Source organism: Oncorhynchus clarkii, chromosome 1, assembly GCF_045791955.1.
Source record: "Oncorhynchus clarkii lewisi isolate Uvic-CL-2024 chromosome 1, UVic_Ocla_1.0, whole genome shotgun sequence".
Taxonomy (NCBI): Eukaryota; Metazoa; Chordata; class Actinopteri; order Salmoniformes; family Salmonidae; genus Oncorhynchus; species Oncorhynchus clarkii.
This window is the reverse complement of record NC_092147.1, coordinates 4895864-4921682: the sequence shown is the minus strand read 5'-3', so window position 1 is coordinate 4921682 and position 25819 is coordinate 4895864. Positions and strand designations below refer to the sequence as shown.

General features: G+C 43.7%; 1 protein-coding gene across 5 annotated transcripts; it reads left to right on the top strand.

Annotated features, from left to right (window-relative positions):
* The first annotated feature begins 1262 nt into the window (after positions 1–1262).
* On the top strand, positions 1263–24318 carry LOC139416661 (cysteine protease ATG4B-like). 5 transcript variants are annotated; one of them, XM_071165732.1, is made up of 14 exons: positions 1263–1309; positions 2059–2160; positions 4460–4531; positions 4644–4742; positions 5874–5975; positions 7356–7428; positions 8439–8518; positions 15609–15811; positions 15912–15990; positions 17239–17384; positions 20095–20151; positions 21471–21567; positions 21673–21780; positions 21995–24318. In XM_071165732.1, the coding sequence occupies exons 1-14, from the start codon at positions 1300–1302 to the stop codon at positions 22060–22062; spliced, it is 1296 nt and encodes a 431-aa protein (XP_071021833.1). In that variant the 5' UTR covers positions 1263–1299; the 3' UTR covers positions 22063–24318. The 5 variants fall into 5 exon arrangements, with proteins under 5 accessions (XP_071021833.1, XP_071022092.1, XP_071021749.1 ...); XM_071165991.1 differs by lacking the exon at positions 21673–21780 and having other exon boundaries at positions 21995–22988; XM_071165648.1 differs by lacking the exon at positions 21995–24318 and having other exon boundaries at positions 21673–21986.
* Positions 24319–25819: the final 1501 nt, after the last annotated feature.

Here is a 25819-nt window from a genome sequence, read left to right as displayed (position 1 = left end):
AAAAGGTCAAACGAAACGCAGATCATTTGCAGTCTTTCCAACTTCATTTTGAAGTGATTGTGTTACTGTAGCTGTGTTGTTGGCTAGCTCCTCTGAACAACAGTGTCCTGACGAGTGAGCACAGTTTCTAGGCCAGGTGAAATCGCATCTCATTAGCTCATTGTTATGGATGTATCCAAATAAATGTCACTATAAAACAGCTTCAACAAATGCAAATGCAGCTACTTTGCTGTAAATTAGCCGTAGTTAGCTAGCAAGCAAGGGATAAGAACGTTGCCAGCCAGTATGGCAATAGAACGTTTAGAACCAACGACTGAGTCTTGTCCATAGATACAGAACCAACATACTGAACGACAGAGTCGCGTCCATAGATACAGAACCAACATACTGAACGACTTGGTCGCGTCCATAGATACAGAACCAAAATACTGAACGACTGGGTAGCGTCTCTAAGCAACCCTAGATTTGTGTCAGGGTCTATATATTGTGGAAGGATGAACTAGTATAAATTAAATTAATCAAAATAATAATCAATAATCAAAATATTTTTATATGAAAATATGTCAATCATTATTTGAATATGTTGGGTACCCGTTGTATAAAAGTGATAATGCCCTCGAAGAAGGTGTTTGGAGGACATATTGGCACAGTTTGCTGGACTTCCGACTTCGATCTCGGGCCTAACAACACCCGTGCCAATATATCGTCCAAACACCGGCTTCGAGGGCATTATCACTTATGACAATTAGATTTTTTTACTGTTCTAATTACATGGGTAACCAGTTTATAATAGTAACAAGGCACCTCGGGGGGGGTTGTGGTATATGACCAGTATACCACAGCTAAGGGCTGTGTCCAGGAACTCCACCTTGTGTCGTGCTTAAGAACAGCCCTGGTATATTGGCCATATACCACACACCTCCTCGGGCATTATAGCATAATTATACCTCAGTGGGACAAACACGTTAGACAAAGTCTTCTCTTCTCTGACATCCTGTTTACTAGGGTTGTGGATGGCAGTCAGTTCGCCTAGTTTCGCTGATCTACATCCTATGTGTGGCAATAAACCACGTTGAATCGCATTCAGTCCATTCTATCAACACCACCAACAGATCTACGGAAATGTTACGCTTAGGGAAGCCATCAATGGAATCTTATTGGACGAACAAATATTTGCCCCGCCCAAAGCAGAAACTCCGATTGGATACTTAAATAGAAAAAAACTCCGCTGTATTGATTTCTTATTGGTCGTATGATGTTTCTGCCTGTTTGGACAGATCAACAACACATTATGTCGGGATGGATGCAGGTAGGAAGTCTTTTTCAAGAAAATCAAGGATCTGAACGTTTTTTCTGTATATTAGCCAGCGTCTGAACAAAATCAAGCCACTTGTAGATTACTATATTTCGTACAGGATTTCAATTTGTACATCAGTTGAGGTTTAAATGTTACATATATGTTGAATGTGAATAAAGAATAGTCAGTAGCTAGCTAGCCAGTTAACGTTAGCTATCAACCAGTCATTGCAATCAACCCATCCAGACAGACAGCCTAAACTATTATTAGTCTAGTTAAACAAGCACTCGGTGTATGTTGGACTGAAAACATCCAGTAGGCGAGCAGAACCAGGTCCAATATAAACGAACCGGATTGTTCAGTGTCACTAGCTAGCTATCTACCGATAACTGCTGAAAGTGATGGTCACATAGCTAACAAGCCAAATAAATGTATTTGCAATGTCGTTCTCTGTCGCAAGCCGGGCCAGCCAGCTAGCTAGTTCAGCTGTCAAACTGCAGTGAGTGAGTGAGTGAGTCTGTTGTGCCATTTTGAAAGTGCTTGGACCATAGCTAATAATCCTAATGTTATTTAAATCAATATACAATCAACTGTCACAGTGGTCATTTTGTATGAAGACGACAACATCTGATCATGAATGATTCCTTGTTCAAATAGGGATCCCTTGTGTGTGTGTGTGTGTGTGTGTGTGTGTGTGTGTGTGTGTGTCGTGTACGCTATGTAGCAAGGTGTTCTGAATCAAATGTACTTATATATTTCAGCTACTCTCACGTACGACACACTTGGCTTTGGAGAGTTTGAAGATTTTCCAGAGACCTCAGAGCCGGTGTGGATCTTGGGGAAAGAATTCAACGCACTCACAGGTAATTGGATACATCGGATGAGCTAGGGTGGTGTAAATGTTGTGTGTTCTTCTTGTGTCCTCGTCACGTTACTGTGAAATATGGAATGATTCCATTAGTCATAATGTAAATGCAGAAGTATAGGCCTACAGAATAAACACATATATCTATCACAGGTCTATCTACATAGATGTTACACAAAGACATACTGCCCCCAGCAAAAGGCTAATCTGAGAACCAGTCTTTTTTTTTTAAGCTAACATTCCACTCCGGTCTTTTGCTAAAGAGACTGTCCTTTCATCTCAAGGTTCAATATGCAGTTTAATGGTTTTTATTCTAGGCGTGAAGATATTTCAACATGTCTAGACGATTTTAAAGGCTACACTGATCCCTTGTGCTTGGCTGCCGAATGTATGGTGTCCCCATGGGCCTAATGTTTAAAATGAACGTAATGGGATGCATCGTTATTATTTTAGCTATCCACGGTATATGTACCTCCTAATGAAAGAGGCTCCCCATCCTGCTGATGTGAGCCGCTGGCATTTATGTGTTTATGGAGGAGAAAGTGAACTTGCAATTTCCAAAACTTGAGCTCAGTTGAGGAATCTGGGATTTGCCTACGTCAACAAATCAAAATCAAATCAAATGTATTTATATAGCCCTTCGTACATCAGCTGATATCTCAGTGCTGTACAGAAACCCAATCTAAAACCCCAAACAGCAAGCAATGCAGGTGTTGAAGTCAACAGCCAGGGTTTCATTAAATATGCCTGTACTTTTTAAATGTGTATTATTATTGCACATTTTAATTAAACTGACAAATATCTGGCTTGCATAGCACAGGTGGTGGTTGTAAACTCAATGTAGTAAGCCAGGCCTAATTTACACTGAGTGTACAAAACATTAAGAACACCTGATCTTTCCATGACATAGACTGACCAGGTGAATGGGAGGAGACAGTGCTTTTGAATGTGGTACGGTAGTAGGTGCCAGGTGCACCAGTTTGTGTCAAGAACTGCAATGCTTCTGGGTTTTTCACGCTCAACAGTTTCCTGTGTGTATCAAGAATGGTCCACCACCCAAAGGACATCCAGCCAACTTGACCCAACTGTGGGAAGCATTGCAGTCAACATGGACCAGCATCCTTGTGGAACACTTTTCACAACTTGTAGATGCCACGATGAATTGAGGCTGTTTTGAGGTGTGTGGGGGGGGGGGGGGGGGGGGGAATTAACTTCTGACTTACACATCTCTGTCTTCACTGTTCCTTTGACCAGCCATGCCTCTCCACTTAGCTCTCTCTTCCATCCTCTCTCTATGCCTCTTATAGCTATTGAACCAGTAGCCCAGCCCAATGCGTGTGCCAGGAGTGACAATATATTCAGAACCAAAAATATAAACACAACATGCCATTTCAAAGATTCTACTGAGTTACAGTTCACATAAGAAAATCAGTCAATTGAAATAAATGAGTTAGGCTCCAGTCTATTGATTTCACATGACTGGGAATACAGATATACATCTGTTGGTCACAGATACTTAAAAAATAAAGTAGGGTCGTGGATCAGAAAACCAGTCAGTATCTGGTGTGACCACCATTTTGCCTCATGCAGCTCAACACATCTCCTTCGCATAGAGTTGATCAGGCTGCTGATGGTGGAATGTTGTTCCCGCTCCTTTTCAATGGCTGTGAGAAGTTGCTTGGATATTGGCGGGAACTGGAACACGCTGTCGTGCACGTCGATCCAGAGCATCCCAAACATGCTCAATGAGTGACATGTCTGAGTATACAGGCCATGGAAGAACTGAGACATTTTCAGCTTCCAGGAATTGTGTACAGATCCTTGCGACATGGGGCCGTGCATTATCATGCTGAAACATGAGGTGATGGTGGAGGATGAATGGCAAGAGAATGGGCCTCAGGATCTCAGGATCTCATCACTGTATCTCAGAATGCCCAATGTTAGAATATTTTCCTATCAAATTCATCAATTAAGTTAGAATATTTTCCTATCAAATTCATGAATTAAGTTAGAATATTTTCCTATCAAATTCATGAATTAAGTTTGAGAATTTTCCTATCTGTCTAATTTGCATAAACATTGTGATTGAATGATAGCTGTGAGGGTTATCAAATTGTCTGATATTCTGGAGTTCCATAATGATAGAATGTTAATTTGATGGTTTTCCCGAAAGGCCAGTCTCTTTGGCACATGACACGAGTGCCGAGGAATAGCTGAATAGCTGAATAGAGACGAGCAACCAGGCTATAACAGAAGTTATACTTCTCAGCTAACTCATTGTCTTTTGTTTTATCCAGAAAAGGATGACATTCTTTCAGATGTCACTTCACGATTATGGTTCACCTACAGAAAAAACTTCTCACCCATTGGTGAGTAGCCCAATCCTACTGTAGCTAGCCACAGAGTAAACCAAGGTCATTTTTGATTGTATACGCCAGTAAGATTAGCCTATCAGGTGCAGATTGTTTCAATGTGTTCCAGGAGGGACAGGGCCTACGTCCGACACAGGCTGGGGCTGCATGCTGCGATGTGGGCAGATGATCCTAGGCGAGGCCCTGGTCTGCAGGCATCTAGGCCGAGGTAAGGATGACTGCTTTACTAATTCTTTAGCGTCATCTGTTCCCTGAAGAATACAGCTAGTGGTCCCTCCCTTCAATGTTAGCTTCTCTTATCCCCCCTTCAACGTTAGCTTCTATTATCCCCCCCCTCAACGTTAGCTTCTATTATCCCCCCCTCAACATTAGCTTCTATTACCCCCCCCTCAACGTTAGCTTCTATTATCCCCCCCCCCTCAACGTTAGCTTCTCTTATCCCCCCCCTCAACGTTAGCTTCTATTATCCCCCCCTCAACGTTAGCTTCTCTTATCCCCCCCTCAACGTTAGCTTCTATTATCCCCCCCCTCAACGTTAGCTTCTATTATCCCCCCCCCCCTCAACATTAGCTTCTCTTATCCCCCCCTCAACGTTAGCTTCTCTTATCCCCCCCCTCAACGTTAGCTTCTATTATCCCCCCCTCAACATTAGCTTCTATTACCCCCCCCCCTCAACATTAGCTTCTATTATCCCCCCCTCAACGTTAGCTTCTATTATCCCCCCCCTCAACATTAGCTTCTATTACCCCCCCCCCCCCCTCAACGTTAGCTTCTATTATCCCCCCCCCCTCAACGTTAGCTTCTATTATCCCCCCCTCAGCGTTCGCTTCTATTATCCCCCCCCTCAGCGTTCGCTTCTATTATCCCCCCCCTCAACGTTAGCTTCTATTATCCCCCCCCTCAACATTAGCTTCTATTATCCCCCCCTCAACGTTAGCTTCTATTATCCCCCCCCCCTCAGCGTTCGCTTCTATTATCCCCCCCCTCAACGTTAGCTTCTATTATCCCCCCCCTCAGCGTTCGCTTCTATTATCCCCCCCTCAACGTTAGCTTCTCTTATCCCCCCTTCAACGTTAGCTTCTATTATCCCCCCCTCAACGTTAGCTTCTATTATCCCCCCCCTCAACGTTAGCTTCTATTACCCCCCCCCCCTTAACGTTAGCTTCTATTATCCCCCCCTCAACGTTAGCTTCTATTATTCAAGATGTATTTTCCCCCCCTTCCTGAATTATATCTGTCACAGTGTGGTACAGATCTCTTATTGCGCTGTACTAGAGTACTCTGTTCAATAGAGCAGTTGTTTCACACAGCAGATGATAATGGTGTTTTTGTTAAGCAGACTGGAGATGGGTGAGAGGCCAGCCTCAGCGAGGACAGTACATCAGTATCCTCAACGCCTTCCTTGACAAGAAAGACAGCTACTATTCTTTACATCAAATTGGTGAATACTGACTTGTAATTAATTCAATTTAAACTACTTTATTTGTTTCTTGGAAAATAGTTTTCCTTTGATTTCTAATCTCATAACAACGATGCACTGATTCAGTCATACTTTATATTTAGAAATGGATGGGTGGTATTTCTTACAATGATAGTGTGTTTCTGACCACCTACTACAATATGACAAATATAATCACAGAACAAGTCGGTCATCTTTATCTTTATTGGTACAACAGCGTCTTTGTCTTTATCAATTAACGTCAGTTGTCTGTGTACTGCAGCCCAGATGACATCGTTATTAGGATGGCACTAACGTCAGTTGTCTGTGTACTGCAGCCCAGATGACGACATTATTAGGATGTCACTAACGTCAGTTGTCTGTGTACTGCAGCCCAGATGGCATCGTTATTAGGATGGGACTAACATCAGTTGTCTGTGTACTGCAGCCCAGATGGCATCGTTATTAGAATGGCACTAACATCAGTTGTCTGTGTACTGCAGCCCAGATGGCATCGTTATTAGGATGGCACTAACATCAGTTGTCTGTGTACTGCAGCCCAGATGGCATCGTTATTAGTATGGCACTAACGTCAGTTGTCTGTGTACTGCAGCCCAGATGACATCATTATTAGGATGGCACTAACATCAGTTGTCTGTGTACTGCAGCCCAGATGACATCATTATTAGGATGTCACTAACGTCAGTTGTCTGTGTACTGCAGCCCAGATGACATCATTATTAGGATGTCACTAACGTCAGTTGTCTGTGTACTGCAGCCCAGATGACATCATTATTAGGATGTCACTAACGTCAGTTGTCTGTGTACTGCAGCCCAGATGACATCATTATTAGGATGGCACTAACATCAGTTGTCTGTGTACTGCAGCCCAGATGACGACATTATTAGGATGGCACTAACGTCAATTGTCTGTGTACTGCAGCCCAGATGACATCATTATTAGGATGGCACTAACATCAGTTGTCTGTGTACTGCAGCCCAGATGACATCATTATTAGTATGGCACTAACATCAGTTGTCTGTGTACTGCAGCCCAGATGACATCATTATTAGGATGGCACTAACATCAGTTGTCTGTGTACTGCAGCCCAGATGGCATCATTATTAGGATGGTACTAACATCAGTTGTCTGTGTACTGCAGCCCAGATGGCATCATTATTAGGATGGCACTAACATCAGTTGTCTGTGTACTGCAGCCCAGATGGCATCGTTATTAGGATGGCACTAACATCAGTTGTCTGTGTACTGCAGGCCAGATGACATCATTATTAGTATGGCACTAACATCAGTTGTCTGTGTACTGCAGCCCAGATGACATCATTATTAGGATGTCACTAACGTCAGTTGTCTGTGTACTGCAGCCCAGATGGGAGTCGGGGAGGGGAAGTCTATAGGCCAGTGGTACGGACCGAACACAGTGGCACAGGTACTGAAGTAAGTACAGTGAGCTCCTCACTTAGTCTCTAGATCAGGGCTCTCCAACCCTGTTCCTGGAGAGATATCCTCCTGTAGGTTTTAACTCCAACCCTGTTCCTGGAGAGACACCCTCCTGTAGGTTTTAACATCAACCAGGAGGGTATCTCTAGATGATCATCTAGTTACTAGATTATGACTGTACACTTTCAGCCTGATTTTAAGACTAGTCCTGGATAAAAAATAAAATCATGCTCAATGAAGAATTAGTTCAGGACCTGTCTCAACCCATGTCAAGAAATCAGTCCCTTAGTGTTTACGGTCATCATCTAAAAACTAACCTGTGTTGAATATAGTCTGTCTTGCCCTCAGGAAACTGTGCTGAATATAGTCTGTCTTGCCCTCAGGAAACTGTGCTGAATATTATCCGTCTTGCCCTCCGGAAACTGTGTTGAATATTGTCCTTCTTGCCCTCAGGAAACTGTGTTGAATATTGTCCGTCTTGCCCTCAGGAAACTGTGTTGAATATTGTCCGTCTTGCCCTCAGGAAACTGTTGAATATTGTCCGTCTTGCCCTCAGGAAACTGTTGAATATTGTCCGTCTTGCCCTCAGGAAACTGTGTTGAATATTGTCCGTCTTGCCCTCAGGAAACTGTTGAATATTGTCCGTCTTGCCCTCAGGAAACTGTTTAATATTGTCCGTCTTGCCCTCAGGAAACTGTTGAATATTGTCCGTCTTGCCCTCAGGAAACTGTGTTGAATATAGTCCGTCTTGCCCTCAGGAAACTAACTGTGTTGAATATTGTCCGTCTTGCCCTCAGGAAACTGTGTTGAATATAGTCCGTCTTGCCTTCAGGAAACTGTGTTGAATATAGTCCGTCTTGCCTTCAGGAAACTGTGTTGAATATAGTCCGTCTTGCCCTCAGGAAACTGTGTTGAATATTGTCCGTCTTGCCCTCAGGAAACTGTGTTGAATATTGTCCGTCTTGCCCTCAAGAAACTGTGTTGAATATTGTCTGTCTTGCCCTCAGGAAACTAACTGTGTTTGACTCGTGGAGTCGTCTGGCGGTACATGTTGCTATGGACAACACCGTGGTGATGGAGGAGATCAGTGAGTAGTGAACACGGTCATGATACTTCATCATTACCACTGTGCATATCAACGTATAGAACATTCACTGAGTGTACAAAACATTCCATGACACAGACTGACCCGGTGAAAGCTATGATCCCTTATTGATGTCACTTGATCAATCCACTTCAATCAGTGTAGATGAAGGGGGAGGAGACAGGTTACATATCATGTTTAAGCCTTGAGACAGTTGAGACATGGATTGTGTCTGTGTGCCATTCAGAGGGTGAATGGGCAAAACAAAATATTGAAGTGCCTTTGAACGGGGTATGGTAGTAGGTACCAGGTGCACCGGTTTGTGTCAAGAACTGCAACGCTGCTGGGTTTTTCACACTCCTCAACAGTTTCCTGTGTGTATCAAGAACGGTCCACCACCCAAAGGACATCTAGCCAACTTGACACAACTGTGGGAATCATTGGAGTCAACATGGACCAGCATCCCTGTGGAACGCTTTCAACACCTTATAGAGTCCATGCCCTGATGAATTGAGGATGTTCTGAGGGCAGAAGGGGGTACAACTCAATATTAGGAAGGTGTTCCTAATGTTTTGTGCACTCGGTGAATGTCGTTATTGGGGGGAATCAGTCATGGTACTTCTAAGGGTGACGTGCTGCTGGGGCGGTGCTCCCTCACCTTTTTCAATCTGAGAAGACACAGAGCTGGTAAAAAAACTATTCTGGAAAATGAATTCTGATAAATTATAATGAATTACCACTAAAATTCAATGAAAAACGATAGAATGACCAACCCTGAAATCTGTACAGCAGCCTAGAGGTTAATGATGTCTTCTTCTCTCTCTGTACAGCAGCCTAGAGGTTAATGATGTCTTCTTCTCTCTCTGTACAGCAGTCTAGAGGTTAATGGTTTCTTCTCTCTCTGTACAGCAGTCTAGAGGGTTAATGGTTTCTTCTCTCTCTGTACAGCAGTCTAGAGGTTAATTGTTTCTTCTCTCTCTGTACAGCAGTCTAGAGGTTAATGATGTCTTCTTCTCTCTCTGTACAGCAGTCTAGAGGGTTAATGGTTTCTTCTCTCTCTGTTCAGCAGTCTAGAGGTTAATGGTCCTCTCTCTGACGCTGGCTAGGATGTTGAACTATAGGCTACATCTGTCCACTGCAAAGGCTTGACCTCTTTGGCCAATCAGAAAGTTGAAAAAATAAATCTATATTCACCATGTGTCTGCCTTGATGTCATAAAACTCCACGGACCCCCTCTTGCTCAGTGGAACCCAGAATGAAATGTGACCACTTGGTTACGGCGACACACAAACCAGCGTGGAGCCTGACCCTATCTGGAAGTTGGTGTAGCCCTGCTTGGGATATTTATTGGTTGAGAATGATGCATGACCTGTTTCTAGATTGGTCAAGTTGGAGGTCGTAAGGCATTTAGGTTCTAGTTTGAGATTCATGAATACATCACACCAACATATTTATTTTGATGTCTGTTTTAAAATACATTTCCTGTAATTCTACACAGTAATGATTTTTGTCCACTACTTGATGAATTTGTTTCGTTTAATCTATGCAAAAAAAAAAAAAAAAAACATCAAGCGCTATGATGAAACTGGCTCTCATGAAAACCGCCACAGGAAAGAAAGACCCAGAGTTACCTCTGCTGCAGAGGAGACGTTCATTACAGTAACAGAGACATGTCAACATCAACTGTTCAGAGGAGACGGCGTGAATCAGGCCTTCATGGTTGCATTGTTGCAAAGAAACCACAACTAAAGGACACCAATAAGAAGAGGAGACTTTCTTGGGCCAAGAAATACGAGCAATGGACATTAGACCGGTGGAAATCTGTCCTTTGGTCTGATGAGTCACAATTTGAGATTTTTCTTTCCAACCGCCGTGTCTTTGTGAGACAGAGTGTAGGGGAACGGATGACCTCTGCATGGTGGGAACCACACGTGAAGCATGGAGGAGGAGGTGTTATGGTGTGGGGGAGCTTTGCTGGTGACATTGACAGTGTTTTATTTACTTAACCAGCATGGCTACCAGAGCATTCTGCAGCAATACACCATGCATTCTGATTTGCGCTTAGTGGGATTATAATTTATTTTTCAACAGGACAATGACCCAACACACCTCCAGGCTGTGTAAAGGCTATTTGACCAAGAATGAGAGTAATGGAGTGCTGCATCAGATGACCTGGCCTCCACAATCACCTGACCTCAACCCAATTGAGATGGTTTGGGATGAGTTGGATCACAGAATGAAGGAAAAGCAGCCAACAAGTGCTCAGCATATGTGGGAACTTCACGACTCTTAAAAGCATTCCAGGTGTAGCCGGTTGGGAGAATGCCAAGAGTGCGCAAAGAGTGGCTACTTTGAAGAATCTATAATATATTTTCATTTGTTTAACACTTGTTTTGGTTGCAACATGATTCCATATGTGTTATTTCATAGTTTTGATATTTTCACTATTACAGTAAAAAAAAAAAAAAACTTGTGGGTGTGCAAATAGCACTACACCACTGGGTATTTCCCTTCGGCAAATCAGATCACAACTCAATTTTTGCTCCTCCCTTCCTATAGGCAGAAACTCAAACAGGAAGTACCCATGTTAAGGTCTATTCAGTGCTGGTCTGACCAATCGGAATCCATGCGTCAAGATTGTTTTGATCACGCTGACTGGGATATATTCCGGGTAGCCTCGGAGAATAACATTGATGTATACACAGACTGAGTTCATCAGGAAGTGTATAAGAGGACGTTGTTCCCACTGTGACTATTAAAACCTACCCAAACCAGAAACCGTGGATAGATGGCAGCATTCGCGCTAAACGGTGGTTCGCTAAAGTGCGAACCACCGCATTTAAGCATGGCAATGTGACTGGGAATATGGCCGAATAAAAAAAAAATAAAAAAACAGTGTAGTTGTTCCCTCCGTAAGGCAATCAAACAGGCAAAACGTCAGTATAGAGACAAAGTGGAATCGGAATTCAACAGCTCAGACATGAGACGTCTACAGGGTCTACAGACAATCAAAGGGAAAACCAACCACAAAGGGAAAATCAGCCACGTCCCGGACACCAACGTCTTGGTTCCGGACAAGCTAAACACCTTCTTTGCCCGCTTTGAGGACGACACAGTGCGCAGACTGTAGACAAAGTGGAATCGGAATTCAACGGCTATGTGGCAGGGTCTACAAAAAAACGCATTACAAAACCACGTTGCGGACACCAATGTCTTGCTCCCGGACAAGCTAAACCCCTTCTTCACCCGCTTCAAGGATAACACAGTGCCATCGACGCGGCCCGCTTCCAAGGACTTTGGGCTCTTGTTCTCCGTGGCCGACATGAGTAAGACATTTTAAGCGTGTTAACCCTCGCCAGGCTGCCGGCACAGACCAGCTGGCTGGAGTGTTTACGGACATATTCAATCTCTCCCTGTCCCAGTCCGCTATCCCCACATGCTTCAAGATGTCCACCATTGTTCCTGTAGTCAAGAAAGCAAAGGTAACTGAAATAAACGACTATAGCCTCGTAGCGCTCACTTCTGTCATCATGAAGTGCTTTGAGAGTCTACTTAAGGATCATATCACCTCCACCTTACCTGACACCCTAGACCCACTTCCATTTGCTTACCTCAATAGATTCACAGACGATGCAATCGCCGTTACACTGCCCTATTTCATCTGGACAAGAGGAATACCTATGTAAGAATGCTGTTCATTGACTATAGCTCAGCATTCAACACCATAGTTCCCTCCAAGCTCATCATTAAGCTCGAGGCCCTGGGTCTCAACCCCACCCTGTGCAACTGGGTCCTGGACTTCCTAATGGGCCGCCCCCTGGTGGTGAAGGTAGGAAACAACACCACTTCACTGATCCTTAACACAAGGGCCCCACAAGGGTGCATGCTCAGCCCCCTCCTGTACTCCCTGTTCACCCATGACTGCGTGGCCATGCACGTCTCCAACTCAATTATCAAGTTTGCAGACGACAACCATAGTAGGCCTGATTACCAACAATGACAACAAAATGAAGGCGCTGATCATGGACTTGAGGGAACAGCAGAGGGAGCACCCCCTATCCACCACGACGGGACTGTGGTGGAGAAGGTGGAAAGCTTCAAGTTCCTTGGCGTGCACATCTGCAACAAACTGAAATGGACCACCCACACAGACAGCGTGGTGAAGAAGGCACTGTTGTGCACCTCTTTAACCTCAGGAGGCTGAAGAAATTCAGCTTGGCCCCAAAGACCCTCACAAACATTTACAGATGTACAATTAAGAGCATCCTGTCGGGCTGTATCATCGTCTGGAACGGCAACTGCACTGCCCGCAATCGCAGGGCTACCCAGAGGGTGTTGCGGTCTGCACAACGCATCACCGGGGGCAAACTACCTGCCCTCCAGGACACCTACACCACCCGATGTCACAGGAAGGCCAAAGGGTTGTCAAGGACATCAACCACCCGAGCCACGGCCTGTTCACCCCGCTATCACCCAGAGGATGAGGTCCGTGCAGGTGCATCAAAGCTGGGACCGAGAGACTGAAAAACAGCTTCTATCAAGGTCATCAGACTGTTAAATAGCCATCACTATCCGGCTACCACCCGGTTACTCAACCCTGCACCTTAGAGGCAACTGCCATAGACTTGGAATCACTGACCACTTTAATAATGGAAAGCTAGTTGCTTATAATAATGTTTACATACTGTTTTACTCATTTTTATTTGACCTTTATTTAACTAGGCAAGTCATATCTTATTTTCAATGACAGCCTAGGAACACAAGCCTTTAGTTAGTTACTACTGCACTGTTGGAGCTAGAAACACAAGCCTTTAGTTAGTTAACTGCCTGTTCAGGGGCAGAACGACAGATTTGTACCTTGTCAGCTCGGGGATTCGATCTTGCAATCTTTCGGTTACTAGTCCAACGCTCTAACCACTAGGCTACGCTGCCACCCTTGCTTTAGTCATATGTATACGTATACGTATATACTGTATTCTATTCTACGGTATTTTACTGAATGCCACTGATGTTGCTCGTCCTAATATTTATATATTTCTTAATTCCATTATTTACCTTTTACATTTGTGTGTATTGTTGTGAATTGTTAGATACTACTGCACTGTTGGAGCTAGGAACACAAGCATTTAGTTAGATACTGCACTGTTGGAGTTAGGAACACAACCATTTAGTTAGATATTACTGCACTGTTGGAGCTAGGAACACAAGCATTTAGTTAGATACTGCACTGTTGGAGTTAGGAACACAAGCATTTAGTTAGATATTACTGCACTGTTGGAGCTAGAAACACAAGCATTTAGTTAGATATTACTGCACTGTTGGAGCTAGAAACACAAGCATTTAGTTAGATATTACTGCACTGTTGGAGCTAGAAACACAAGCATTTAGTTAGATACTACTGCACTGTTGGAGCTAGGAACACAAGCATTTAGTTAGATATTACTGCACTGTTGGAGCTAGGAACACAAGCATTTGGTTAGATATTACTGTACTGTTGGAGCTAGGAACACAAGCATTTAGTTAGATACTGCACTGTTGGAGCTAGGAACACAAGCATTTAGTTAGATACTACTGCACTGTTGGAGCTAGGAACACAAGCATTTAGTTAGATACTACTGCACTGTTGGAGCTAGGAACACAAGCATTTAGTTAGATACTACTGCACTGTTGGAGCTAGGAACACAAGCATTTAGTTAGATACTGCACTGTTGGAGCTAGGAACACAAGCATTTAGTTAGATACTACTGCACTGTTGGAGCTAGGAACACAAGCATTTAGTTAGATATTACTGTACTGTTGGAGCTAGGAACACAAGCATTTAGTTAGATTCTACTGTACTGTTGGAGCTAGGAACACAAGCATTTAGTTAGATATTACTGCACTGTTGGAGCTAGGAACACAAGCATTTAGTTAGATACTACTGCACTGTTGGAGCTAGAAACACAAGCATTTAGTTAGATATTACTGTACTGTTGGAGCTAGAAACACAAGCATTTAGTTAGATATTACTGTACTGTTGGAGCTAGAAACACAAGCATTTAGTTAGATATTACTGTACTGTTGGAGCTAGAAACACAAGCATTTAGTTAGATATTACTGTACTGTTGGAGCTGGGAACACAAGCATTTAGTTAGATACTGCACTGTTGGAGCTAGGAACACATGCATTTAGTTAGATACTACTGCACTGTTGGAGCTAGAAACACAAGCATTTCACTACACCCTCAATAACATCTGCTAAATATGTGTATGTGACCAATAATAATTTGATTTTGTGTCCAAACCTTTGACTGGTACTGTAGGTATGCCTAAATTGGTGTTTTGAGGGTATTTAAAAAATATATTTAAAAAATTTGAGACTGTGTGGGCTTAGGAAGACGTTGCAATTGGAGGATGCATATTCTATATTGATAGGCTTTTCAATAGGATATATCTGTTCTATATGATTACCATTCATCATTACCATTATCATGCATCATTACCACTATCGTTACCATTATCATTCATCATTGCCACTGTCATTATCATCAATCATTACCGCTATCGTTACCATTATCATTACCGTTATCGTTCATCATTACTGCTATCATTAACATTATCATCCACCCGTACCACTATCAGTACCACTATCTTACCATTATCATTACCGCTATCACTCATCATTGCCACTACCATTATCATGCATCATTACCATTATCATGCATCATTATCATTATCATTCATCATTACCACTATCATTATCATTACCACTATGCCTCATCAATGTATAGAACATGTGGTTAAAGACTGGGGCATCAACTGGTACTCTTAACGTTAACATAATCCCATGTATTATGTTTGTTTTGTCAGTGCAGTCCAGGTAACCCTACGGGATCGTGTGGATCACCTATGGACCAGTCTCCATCATAATTATAGATGGGAACAGGCTATTGACCATTTATGAGATGAGTGAGCTAGACTAATGATACTTATAGATGGGAAAAGGCTATTGACCATTTATGAGACGAGTGAGCTAGACTAATGATATTTGACCTCTCCTCTCCCCCAGAGCGTGTGTGCATTTACACAAAATGTATTCTTGTTTTTCTCACCAGAGCGGTTGTGTATGCCCTGGCTGGACTATGGTGGAGCAGCGTGTGCAGAGCCCCCAGGATGGATACCGAAGCATAACGGCTGCCTGGAGGGGGCCTGTGCCCTGGCCGAGGAGGAGACGGCTCTCTGGAAGCCCCTGGTCCTTCTCATCCCTCTCAGGCTGGGCCTGAGCGACATCAACAAGGCCTACATCGAGACCCTGAAGGTGGGACAGAGTGGCCAATCATACCAAAATAATACACTTGCATTGAATTGACATGGCAGTTTTTATAAATGACCTCTCTTTCTGTGTCTCTTCTAAACAGCAATGCTTTCAGCTGCCCCAGTCCCTGGGTGTCATCGGAGGGAAACCCAACAGTGCCCATTACTTCATAGGCTATGTTGGTATGTCCTGTACACTAACATTACATCTGAAGAAAAGAAAGTATTTGCTTCTGAAAAAGTCTTAAAACACATTTGCTTACTAGCTTCTCTGAATCGTTCAGCTAAAAACAGACACTGTTCAGTCTTGTCATTTGCGGAACAAATTTTTGATATCCAGACATTCTATGTACCGTTCAAACTTTTGGGATCACTTAGAGATGTCCTTGTTTTTGAAAAGACAAACACAGGATAGAAAGTGGAGTGGGAGGCCCCGGTGCACAACTGAGCAAGAGGACAAGTACATTGGAGTGTCTAGTTTGAGAAACAGATGCCTCACAAGTCCTCAACTGGCAGCTTCGTTAAATAGTACTCGCAAAACACCAGTCTCAACGTCAACAGTGAAGAGGCGACTCCGGGACGCTGGCCTTCTAGGCAGAGTTGCAAAGAAAGCCATATCTCAGAGTGGCCAATAAAAAGAAAAGATTAAGATGGGCAAAAGAACACACACTGGACAGAGGAACTCTGCCTAGAAGGCCAGCATCCCGGAGTCGCCTCTTCACTGTTGACACTGAGACTGGTGTTTTATGGGTACTATTTAATAAAGTTGCCAGTTGAGGACTTGTGAGGCGTCTGTTTCTCAAACTAGACACTCTAATGTACTTGTCCTCTTGCTCAGGTGTGCACCGGGGCCTCCCACTCCACTTTCTATTTTTCTTTCAAAAACAAGGACATTTCTAAGTGATCCCAACATTTTAACGGTAGTGTTTACACTGAGTATACTAAACATTAGGAACACCTTCCTAATATTCAGTTGCACCCCTCCCACCTCCCCTTTTTCCCCTCAGACCAGCCTTCATTTGTCGGCGCATGGACTCTACAAGGTGTCGAAAGCTTTCCACAGGGATGCTGGCCCATGTTGACTCCAATGAGCATGGCACCTACTACCATACCTCGTTCAAAGGCACTTAAATGTTTGGTCTTGCCCATTCACCCTCTGAATGACACACATACACAACCTATGCCTCAATAGTCTGGAGGCTTAAAAATCCTTCTTTAACCCATCTCCTCCTCTTCGGCTACACTGATTGAAGTGGATTTAACAAGTGACATCAATAAGGGATCATAGCTTTCACCCTGGATTCACCTGGTCATTCTATGTCATGGAAACAGCGGGTGTTCCTAATGTTTTGTACACTCCATGCGTCTGTTATTCCAATACACCTCTGACTGGTCTCCTTACTGTATGGCCCCTATCCTATGTCCCCCCAGGAGAGGAGTTGATCTACCTGGACCCCCACACCACCCAGCCTGCAGTAGAGCCCTGTGAGGACAGCCAGGTCCCCGACGACACTTACCACTGTCAGCATCCGCCGTGCCGCATGCACATCTGTGAAATAGACCCCTCCGTCGCAGTGGTAAGAAGGACAGAGGCAGAACCTATGTAGGTCAAAGAATCGCAGTGGAAAGAAGGACAGAGGCAGAACCTACAGTGGGGAGAACAAGTATTTGATACACTGCCGATTTTGCAGGTTTTCCTACTAGAGGTCTGTAATTTTTATCATACGTACACTTCAACTGTGAGAGACGGAATCTAAAACAAAAATCCAGAAAATCACATTGTATGATTTTTAAGTAGTTACTTTGCATTTTATTGCATGACATACGTGTTTGATACATCAGAAAAGCAGAACTTAATATTTGGTACAGAAACCTTTGTTTGCAATTACAGAGATCATACGTTTCCTGTAGTTCTTGACCAGGTTTGCACACACTGCAGCAGGGATTTTGGCTCACTCCTAGATACAGACCTTCTCCAGATCCTTCAGGTTTCGAGGCTGTCGCTGGGCAATACGGACTTTCAGCTCCCTCCAAAGATGTTCTATTGGGTTCAGGTCTGGAGACTGGCTAGGCCACTCCAGGACCTTGAGATGCTTCTTACGGAGCCACTCCTTAGTTGCCCTGGCTGTGTGTTTCGGGTCGTTGTCATGCTGGAAGACCCAGCCATGACCCATCTTCAATGCTCTTACTGAGGGAAGGAGGTTGTTGGCCAAGATCTTGCGATACATGGCCCCATCCATCCTCCCCTCAATACGGTGCAGTCGTCCTGTCCCCTTTGCAGAAAAGCATCCCCAAAGAATGATGTTTCCACCTCCATGCTTCACGGTTGGGATGGTGTTCTTGGGGTTGTACTCATCCTTCTTCCTCCAAACACGGCGAGTGGAGTTTAGACCAAAAAACTCTATTTTTGTCTCATCAGACCACATGACCTTCTCCCATTCCTCCTCTGGATCATCCAGATGGTCATTGGCAAACTTCAGACGGGCCTGGACATCCGCTGGCTTGAGCAGGGGGACCTTGCGTGCGCTGCATGATTTTAATCCATGATGGCGTAGTGTGTTACTAATGGTTTTCTTTGAGACTGTGGTCCCAGCTCTCTTCAGGTCATTGACCAGGTCCTGCCGTGTAGTTCTGGGCTGATCCATCACCTTCCTCATGATCATTGATGCCCCACGAGGTGAGATCTTGCATGGAGCCCCAGGCCGAGGGTGATTGACCGTCATCTTGAACTTCTTCCATTTTCTAATAATTGCGCCAACAGTTGTTGCCTTCTCACCAAGCTGCTTGCCTATTGTCCTGTCGCCCATCCCAGCCTTGTGCAGGTCTACAATTTTATCCCTGATGTCCTTACACAGCTCCCTGGTCTTGGCCATTGTGGAGAAGTTGGAGTCTGTTTGATTGAGTATGTGGACAGGTGTCTTTTAGACAGGTAAAGAGTTCAAACAGGTGCAGTTAATACAGGTAATGAGTGGAGAACAGGAGGGCTTCTTAAAGAAAAACTAACAGGTCTGTGAGAGCCGGAATTCTTACTGGTTGGTAGGTGATCAAATACTTATGTTGTACAATAAAATGCAAATTAATGACTTAAATATCATACAATGTGATTTTCTGGATTTTTGTTTTAGATTCCGTCTCTCACAGTTGAAGTGTACCTATGATAAAAAGTACAGACCTCTACATGCTTTGTAAGTTGGAAAACCTGCAAAATCGGCAGTGTATCAAATACTTGTTCTCCCCACTGTAAGTAGGTCAAAAAAGATGGAGCAATACTTTAGCTTGTAGGAACAACTCCATTTTTTCTGGGTGACCTAAATATTGACTCGTTTTCACTCAAGCTGCCCACTCAAGAAAAAAGCTTCAAACAGTAACTAGTGCCTGTAACCTGGTTCAGGTTGTCAGTCAACCTACCAGGGTGGTAGCAAACAACACAGGAATAAAAATCAGCCACGTATTGATCACATATTTACTAATGCTGCAGAAATCTGCTCTGAAGCAGTATCCAAATCAATAGAATGTATTGATCATAATATAGTAGCCACATCTAGAAGAACCCAATGTCCCAAAGGCTTGGGCCTAGTGTAGTGTCTAAGAGATCATACAAGAGGTTCTGTAGGGATTCCTATGTTGAAGATGCATAGAGTATTTACTGGTGTGAGTATCCCTTTAATTGGGTCTTCCACATACTGATAACCCATTTAAAGGGATACTTTGGGATTTTGGCAATGAAGCCCTTTACCTACTATAGAGCAAAAGGGGGGGGGGGGCACAGGACAACATGACGATGACAACACGGACCTCTTCCACATCCAAGTGGGCAGTAAAATCTGATTATAAATTATATATTCTTTAAACGTAACGCCTCACGGAACAACGCGGAAGGTGAAGAGACACAAACTCGCACACTAACTCAAGCATTCTAGACACACACTGTAGTGTTGTGGATTTTATATTGTACATTTGTAATAGAATAGTAATATATCTTGTATGGTGTAATGTTTTATTTACAATGTAGGCTGTTGTGTTGTGAGGTAAAAAAAAAAAATAATAATAAATTAAACCCTTTTTGGACCCCAGGAAGAGGTGAAAATTCTAATAAATACTAATGATAGCATTAGCAAAAGCTAATTCTGATGACCACTATATGAAGTGAATCGCTAAATGCCTCTTAAGTTGGTTATTTATGATTCTAGTTCGATAGATGTGTTTTTTATTTTTTGCCCTAACAGATTGTTTTAACACAGTAAAGCAGACAATCCTACAGTTGTCTTGTTTTCTGATGTTTACCAGGGTTTCTTCTGCCGAACGGAGGACGACTTCGATGACTGGTGTATGCGAATCCGAAAGGTACGGTACGCTGTTTTCCCTATGAGGTTAAAGGTTAAATCCACCCCAAAACCACTCATTCATTTAATATGCATTGTTAAATGATACTATGTGAGAACAATTTGTTTAATTTTTTTTGCGTTATAATAATGTTGGTAGCAACATGGAAAATCGTTGTGGAAATATGTTGCAGTTCAAGTAGACTACATACCCCACAATGCAATGTTCTCTATGGGCTGTCTGGCTAGCTACACACAATACCAAAGGCAATATCAGCATTAGAAGTAGCTAGTTAACTTTAAAACCGCCCAAACAAACTGCACTACTATCAATTTAGTCTACAAGCTCACCGTGTTCAACCTGCAGATCGATGTGCCTCAGAGTGGAGTCTGACCTGTACTTTTGAGGAGATGGTGGAAACGCTGCCCATGCTACGTCAATGGGCCGCACAGTGCATTCTGGGCGATTCTGGGACAAAGAGCGCTCTCCTTCAAGGAGTGAATTGGAGTCTATTGGGCGCTAGCTCAAAAACCCAAACATTAGCACACATTTTTGTCAACAAAAAGTGCAACATTACAAATCTTTCAATATTGCTAAAAATTTGATCAACGGCTCATTCGAAAGAACATTCTCCTGAGTTATGACATCGGCCAGTATTGTAATCTGACATGCATGATAGACGTTTTCGCAATCTAAAAGTCATATTCCTATTAACTTCCGGTGTAGTGAGAGAGACTTTTTATCACAGTGCCACATCAGACCGGCCGGGTTTCTGTCTGCTTAAACGCCAATGGCTCAGATAAACATGAAATGACCCTGGGAATCGATAGAACATTTAAAAACAATATAACATTCAAAATGGGTGACTCTTTCCTTTTTTTTAAAGAATTCACCTTGATGTAACCAATGTGAAATGGCTAGCTAGTTAGCGGTGGTGCGCGCTAATAGCGTTTCAATCGGGTGACGTCACTTGCTCTGAGACCTTGAAGTAGTGGTTCTCCTTTGCTCTGCAAGGGCCGTGGCTTTTGTGGCGCGATGGGTAACGATGCTTCGTGGGTGACTGTTGTTGATGTGTGCAGAGCCCGGGTAGGGGCGAGGAGAGGGACGGAAGCTATACTGTTACATTGACACAACTGATTTTCTGTTGTGTTAGTCCCTATTCCCCTGGATCCCAGGAAGACTAGCGGTTCGTAAGGCGTCAGTTAATAGGGGATCTAAAGAAAGAAGAGGGGATAGTTCTGCCGTGGTTCAGTTAGCCAGGCCCTGTGAGTATTGGGTCCTATGGTGCTGAGTGTATTATCTAACCTGTCTTTCCCCCTCAAACCTGTCCCCCCCCCCAGTTGTCCCACACTAGAGGAAGCCTGCCCATGTTTGAGCTGGTAGACTGTCAACCATCTCACTTGGCCTGCTCTGTAGACGTGCTCAACCTCACTCCGGGTAAATATCAAACACTTCTGACTACTTGACCTGTCGGGGAAGAGATATTCTCTTGACCTGTGAGGGGGTCGGGGATGGGATATTGTGATTTACTTCTCTTTACAGATGAGGCTGGGATTCAGTCAGAGGTGCGTTGTGGACAAGCGCATTGCACTACCGACAAAGCGCCTTTTAAAGGCAATTTCCCTGACGTTCGCGGAGATCGCGTTCACGGTAAAATAAAATTTAAAAAAACTGCTGACGTCGGCTCAAGTGGAAATCACATTTTAAATGTCTACAACACACCTTTTTTTATGTGCTTGAATCCTGAATCCGGGACATTATGTTGAAGACTAGATAATGTGATTTGATGTATCAACAGATTGTGTTTAGGACATCGATGTGATAACGTTGCTAAATTTTAATGTCTCCATCTCCCGTCTTCTAGATTTCTCAGACCGGTTGGAACGGTTCTTTGATTCGGAGGATGAAGAGTTTGAGATCCTGTCCCTGTGATGATGAACAGGAGGAATACAGTTACTCTCTGTCCTGGCAGAAACCCCCCCCCCGACGATTCTTCTCTGTATCAGAAGGGAAGCCGATAGGGGACAGGAGATGACTGGTGACATCACTAGCCCAGTCTGGCACCGGTGGTGTAGTGATGTCTTCTGGTCACCTGGTGCTCTCCGTGTCCAATGAGGAGACTCCTTGCTGCGAGGTGGTACCAGGTAGTGCTCTCCGTGTCCAATGAGGAGACTCCTTGCTGCGAGGTGTTACCAGGTAGCAGGAGCTCTCGGGGAAACATTCAGTGCTACGTGCATCTTCACATTGGTTCTCCATTTTAAGTCTTAATTCAGTTTCAGTGCATCTTCACATTGGTTCTCCATTTTACGTCTGAACTCATTATATATTTCCTTTAAGCCAGGGGTGTCAAACTCATTCCGTGGAGGGCTGAGTGTCTGCAGGTTTTTTCCCCCATATTAAATTAAGACCTAGACAAATAGGTGATGGGAGTTCCTTAACTAAATTAGTGACCTTTTAATTCATCAAATCACTTACAAGGGTGATGCGGAAAAAGAAAAACAGACACTCGGCCGTCTGTGGAATGAGTTTAACACGTGTGCTGTAAGTGATATGGTGCCTTTCTCCCCCCCCCCCCCACCTAAACTAAATTACCATAACACACAACGATGTCTTTAGGAACTTGGTTGACTCTGTCCACTTGTATTGACTGATGTAAATTGTAAATCAAAATGTGGTTGAGCGAAATTTTGCAGACAAAGTAGATTGCTTGTATTTTCATTTGTTTTATTGAGAGTACCGTTTTTTATATCTAAAAAAAAATCCCTGTTGGCTCATTTTAAAGATGATTTATTTCCTCTAACGACACATGAAGAAAAATGAATGAACGTGTTAATGAAAATACAATTTAAAAAGTTAAAGCTTGGACATTTAATTTAGTAGTTTTGGGGCTGTGCTCTTTAGAGAATTAAGGATTTGAAATAGTTGATTTATACACACTTCAATATTGTACAACCTATATCCTATTGTATATCCTCTTCATGTTCAAGTCCTTTCCCTTGTCTGACCTCTCTTCATATTCAAGTCCTTTCCCTTGTCTGACCTCTCTTCATATTCAACAAGTCCTTTCCCTTCTCTGACCTCTCTTCATATTCAAGTCCTTTCCCTTCTCTGACCTCTCTTCATATTCAAGTCCTTTCCCTTCTCTGACCTCTCTTCATATTCAAGTCCTTTCCCTTCTCTGACCTCTCTTCATATTCAAGTCCTTTCCCTTCTCTGACCTCTCTTCATATTCAAGTCCTTTCCCTTGTCTGACCTCTCTTCATATTCAACAAGTCCTTTCCCTTCTCTGACCTCTCTTCATATTCAAGTCCTTTCCCTTCTCTGACCTCTCTTCATGTTCAAGTCCTTTCCCTTCTCTGACCTCTCTTCATATTCAAGTCCTTTCCCTTCTCTGACCTCTCTTCATATTCAAGTCCTTTCCCTTCTCTGACCTCTCTTCATGTTCAAGTCCTTTCCCTTCTCTGACCTCTCTTCATATTCAAGTCCTTTCCCTTCTCTGACCTCTCTTCATATTCAAGTCCTTTCCCTTCTCTGACCTCTCTTCATATTCAAGTCCTTTCCCTTCTCTGACCTCTCTTCATATTCAAGTCCTTTCCCTTCTCTGACCTCTTCTCCTTGTGTACAGGCAGTGTCAGATGGAACCGAGGCCAGTGTGTGATCTTTCTCTTCCAGAGGATATATTCCACTTAGGCTTCCTGCTCCTTAGACACCAGGGTCACATTAATTTGGTACCAAACAGAAGAAAACAGACAAACAAATACAATTTTATTTGTCACATACACATGGTTAGCAGATGTTAATGCGAGTGTAGCGAAATGCTTGTGCTTCTAGTTCCGACAATGCAGTAATAACCAACGAGTAATCTAACCTAACAATTCCAAAACTACTACCTTATAGACACAAGTGTAAAGGGATAAAGAATATGTACATAAAGATATATGAATGAGTGATGGTACAGAACAGCATAGGCAAGGTGCAGTAGATGGTATCGAGTACAGTATATACATATGAGATGAGTAATGTAGGGTATATAAACATTATATTAAGTAGCATTGTTCAAAGTGGCTAGTGATACATTTTTTCCATCAATTTCCATTATTAAAGTGGCTGAAGTTGAGTCAGTATGTTGGCAGCAGCCACTCAATGTTAGTGGTGGCTGTTTAACAGTCTGATGGCCTTGAAATAGAAGCTGTTTTTGTCTCGGTCCCTGCTTTGATGCACCTGTACTGACCTCGCCTTCTGGATGATAACGGGGTTAACAGGCAATGGCTCGGGTGGTTGTTGTCTTTGATCTTTATGGCCTTCCTGTGACATCGGGTGGGGTAGGTGTCCTGGAGGGCAGGTAGTTTTCCCCCAGTGATGCGTTTTGCAGACCTCACTACCCTCTGGAGAGCCTTACGGTTGTGGGCGGAGCAGTTGCCGTACCAGGCGGTGATACAGCCCGACAGGATGCTCTCGATTGTGCATCTGTAGAAGTTTGTGAGTGTTTTTGGTGACAAGACAAATTTCTTCAGCCTCCTGAGGTTGAAGAGGCGCTGCTGCACCTTTTTCATGACGCTGTCTGTGTGGGTGGACCAATTCAGTTTGTCCGTGATGTGTACGCCGAGGAACTTAAAACTTACTACCCTCTCCACTACTGTCCCGTCGATGTGGATAGGGGGGTGTTCCCTCTGCTGTTTCCTGAAGTCCACGATCATCTCCTTTGTTTTGTTGACGTTGAGTGTGAGGTTATTTTCCTGACACCACACTCCGAGGGCCCTCACTTCTTCCCTGTAGGCCGTCTCGTCGTTGTTGGTAATCAAGCCTACCACTGTAGTGTCGTCCGCAAACTTGATGATTGAGTTGGAGGCGTGCGTGGCCACGCAGTCGTGGGTGAACAGGGAGTACAGAAGAGGGCTCAGAACTTACCCTTGTGGGGCCCCAACAAGGCGGGATTACCTGGACTTGTCCAATAAGAAACACTTTATTTTTCTGTTGCAAACATTTTGCTACAGTGTGCCGTAATGAACACTACCCAGGTAGCTCACTTCCACAGCTCTCCCGATAGGCTCATTCTCTGATGCATTAATGGCGTTTACACTGTGGTTGTTAATGTCTGTGCGCACATCTTCAATGTCCTTGGCCGCATCAATCGCCTAGGAGAAGAAAGACAAGAATATGACTAATCGATATCAACTGATCCACAGGAGGACTTAATTCAGCCTTTACTTTTGTTGATTTAAGAATGGTGGATGGAAACCAAGGGCTGTGTTCATTAGTACACACTGTAGCAAAACTTGAGGGCTTCTTATTGGACAAGTTCCAATAGTACCTCCCCGTTTCGCTCAGTTTGAGGGTTTTTTATCCCCTTTGTACCTATTGAACACAACCTAAATCTCCCCCGAGCCACTGTATCTGGCAGTTGTGACAGAGAGGTCCTTCCTCAGCTGCTCAAACATTCTGCTGTACGGCTTTCTGGAAGACGCTGGTCTCATGTCATATCAAACTGGCTCCGCTGGCCTCCTCCTCCTCCTCCTCGGAGGGGTTGATCTGAAGGAAAGCTGGTCTCATGTCATATCAAACTGGCTCCGCTGGCCTCCTCCTCCTCCTCCTCCTCCTCGGGGTTGATCTGAAGGAACGCTGGTCTCGTGTCATATCAAACTGGCTCCGCTGGCCTCCTCCTCCTCCTCGGGGTTGATCTGAAGGAACG

Excerpts from the sequence above, each read along its gene's own strand:
- LOC139416661 (XM_071165648.1), top strand. Across the intron at positions 20,152-21,470 it reads GGTGTATGCGAATCCGAAAG|TTGTCCCACACTAGAGGAAG; the intron begins GTACGGTACGCT and ends CCCCCCCCCCAG. Across the intron at positions 21,568-21,672 it reads CGTGCTCAACCTCACTCCGG|ATGAGGCTGGGATTCAGTCA; the intron begins GTAAATATCAAA and ends TTCTCTTTACAG.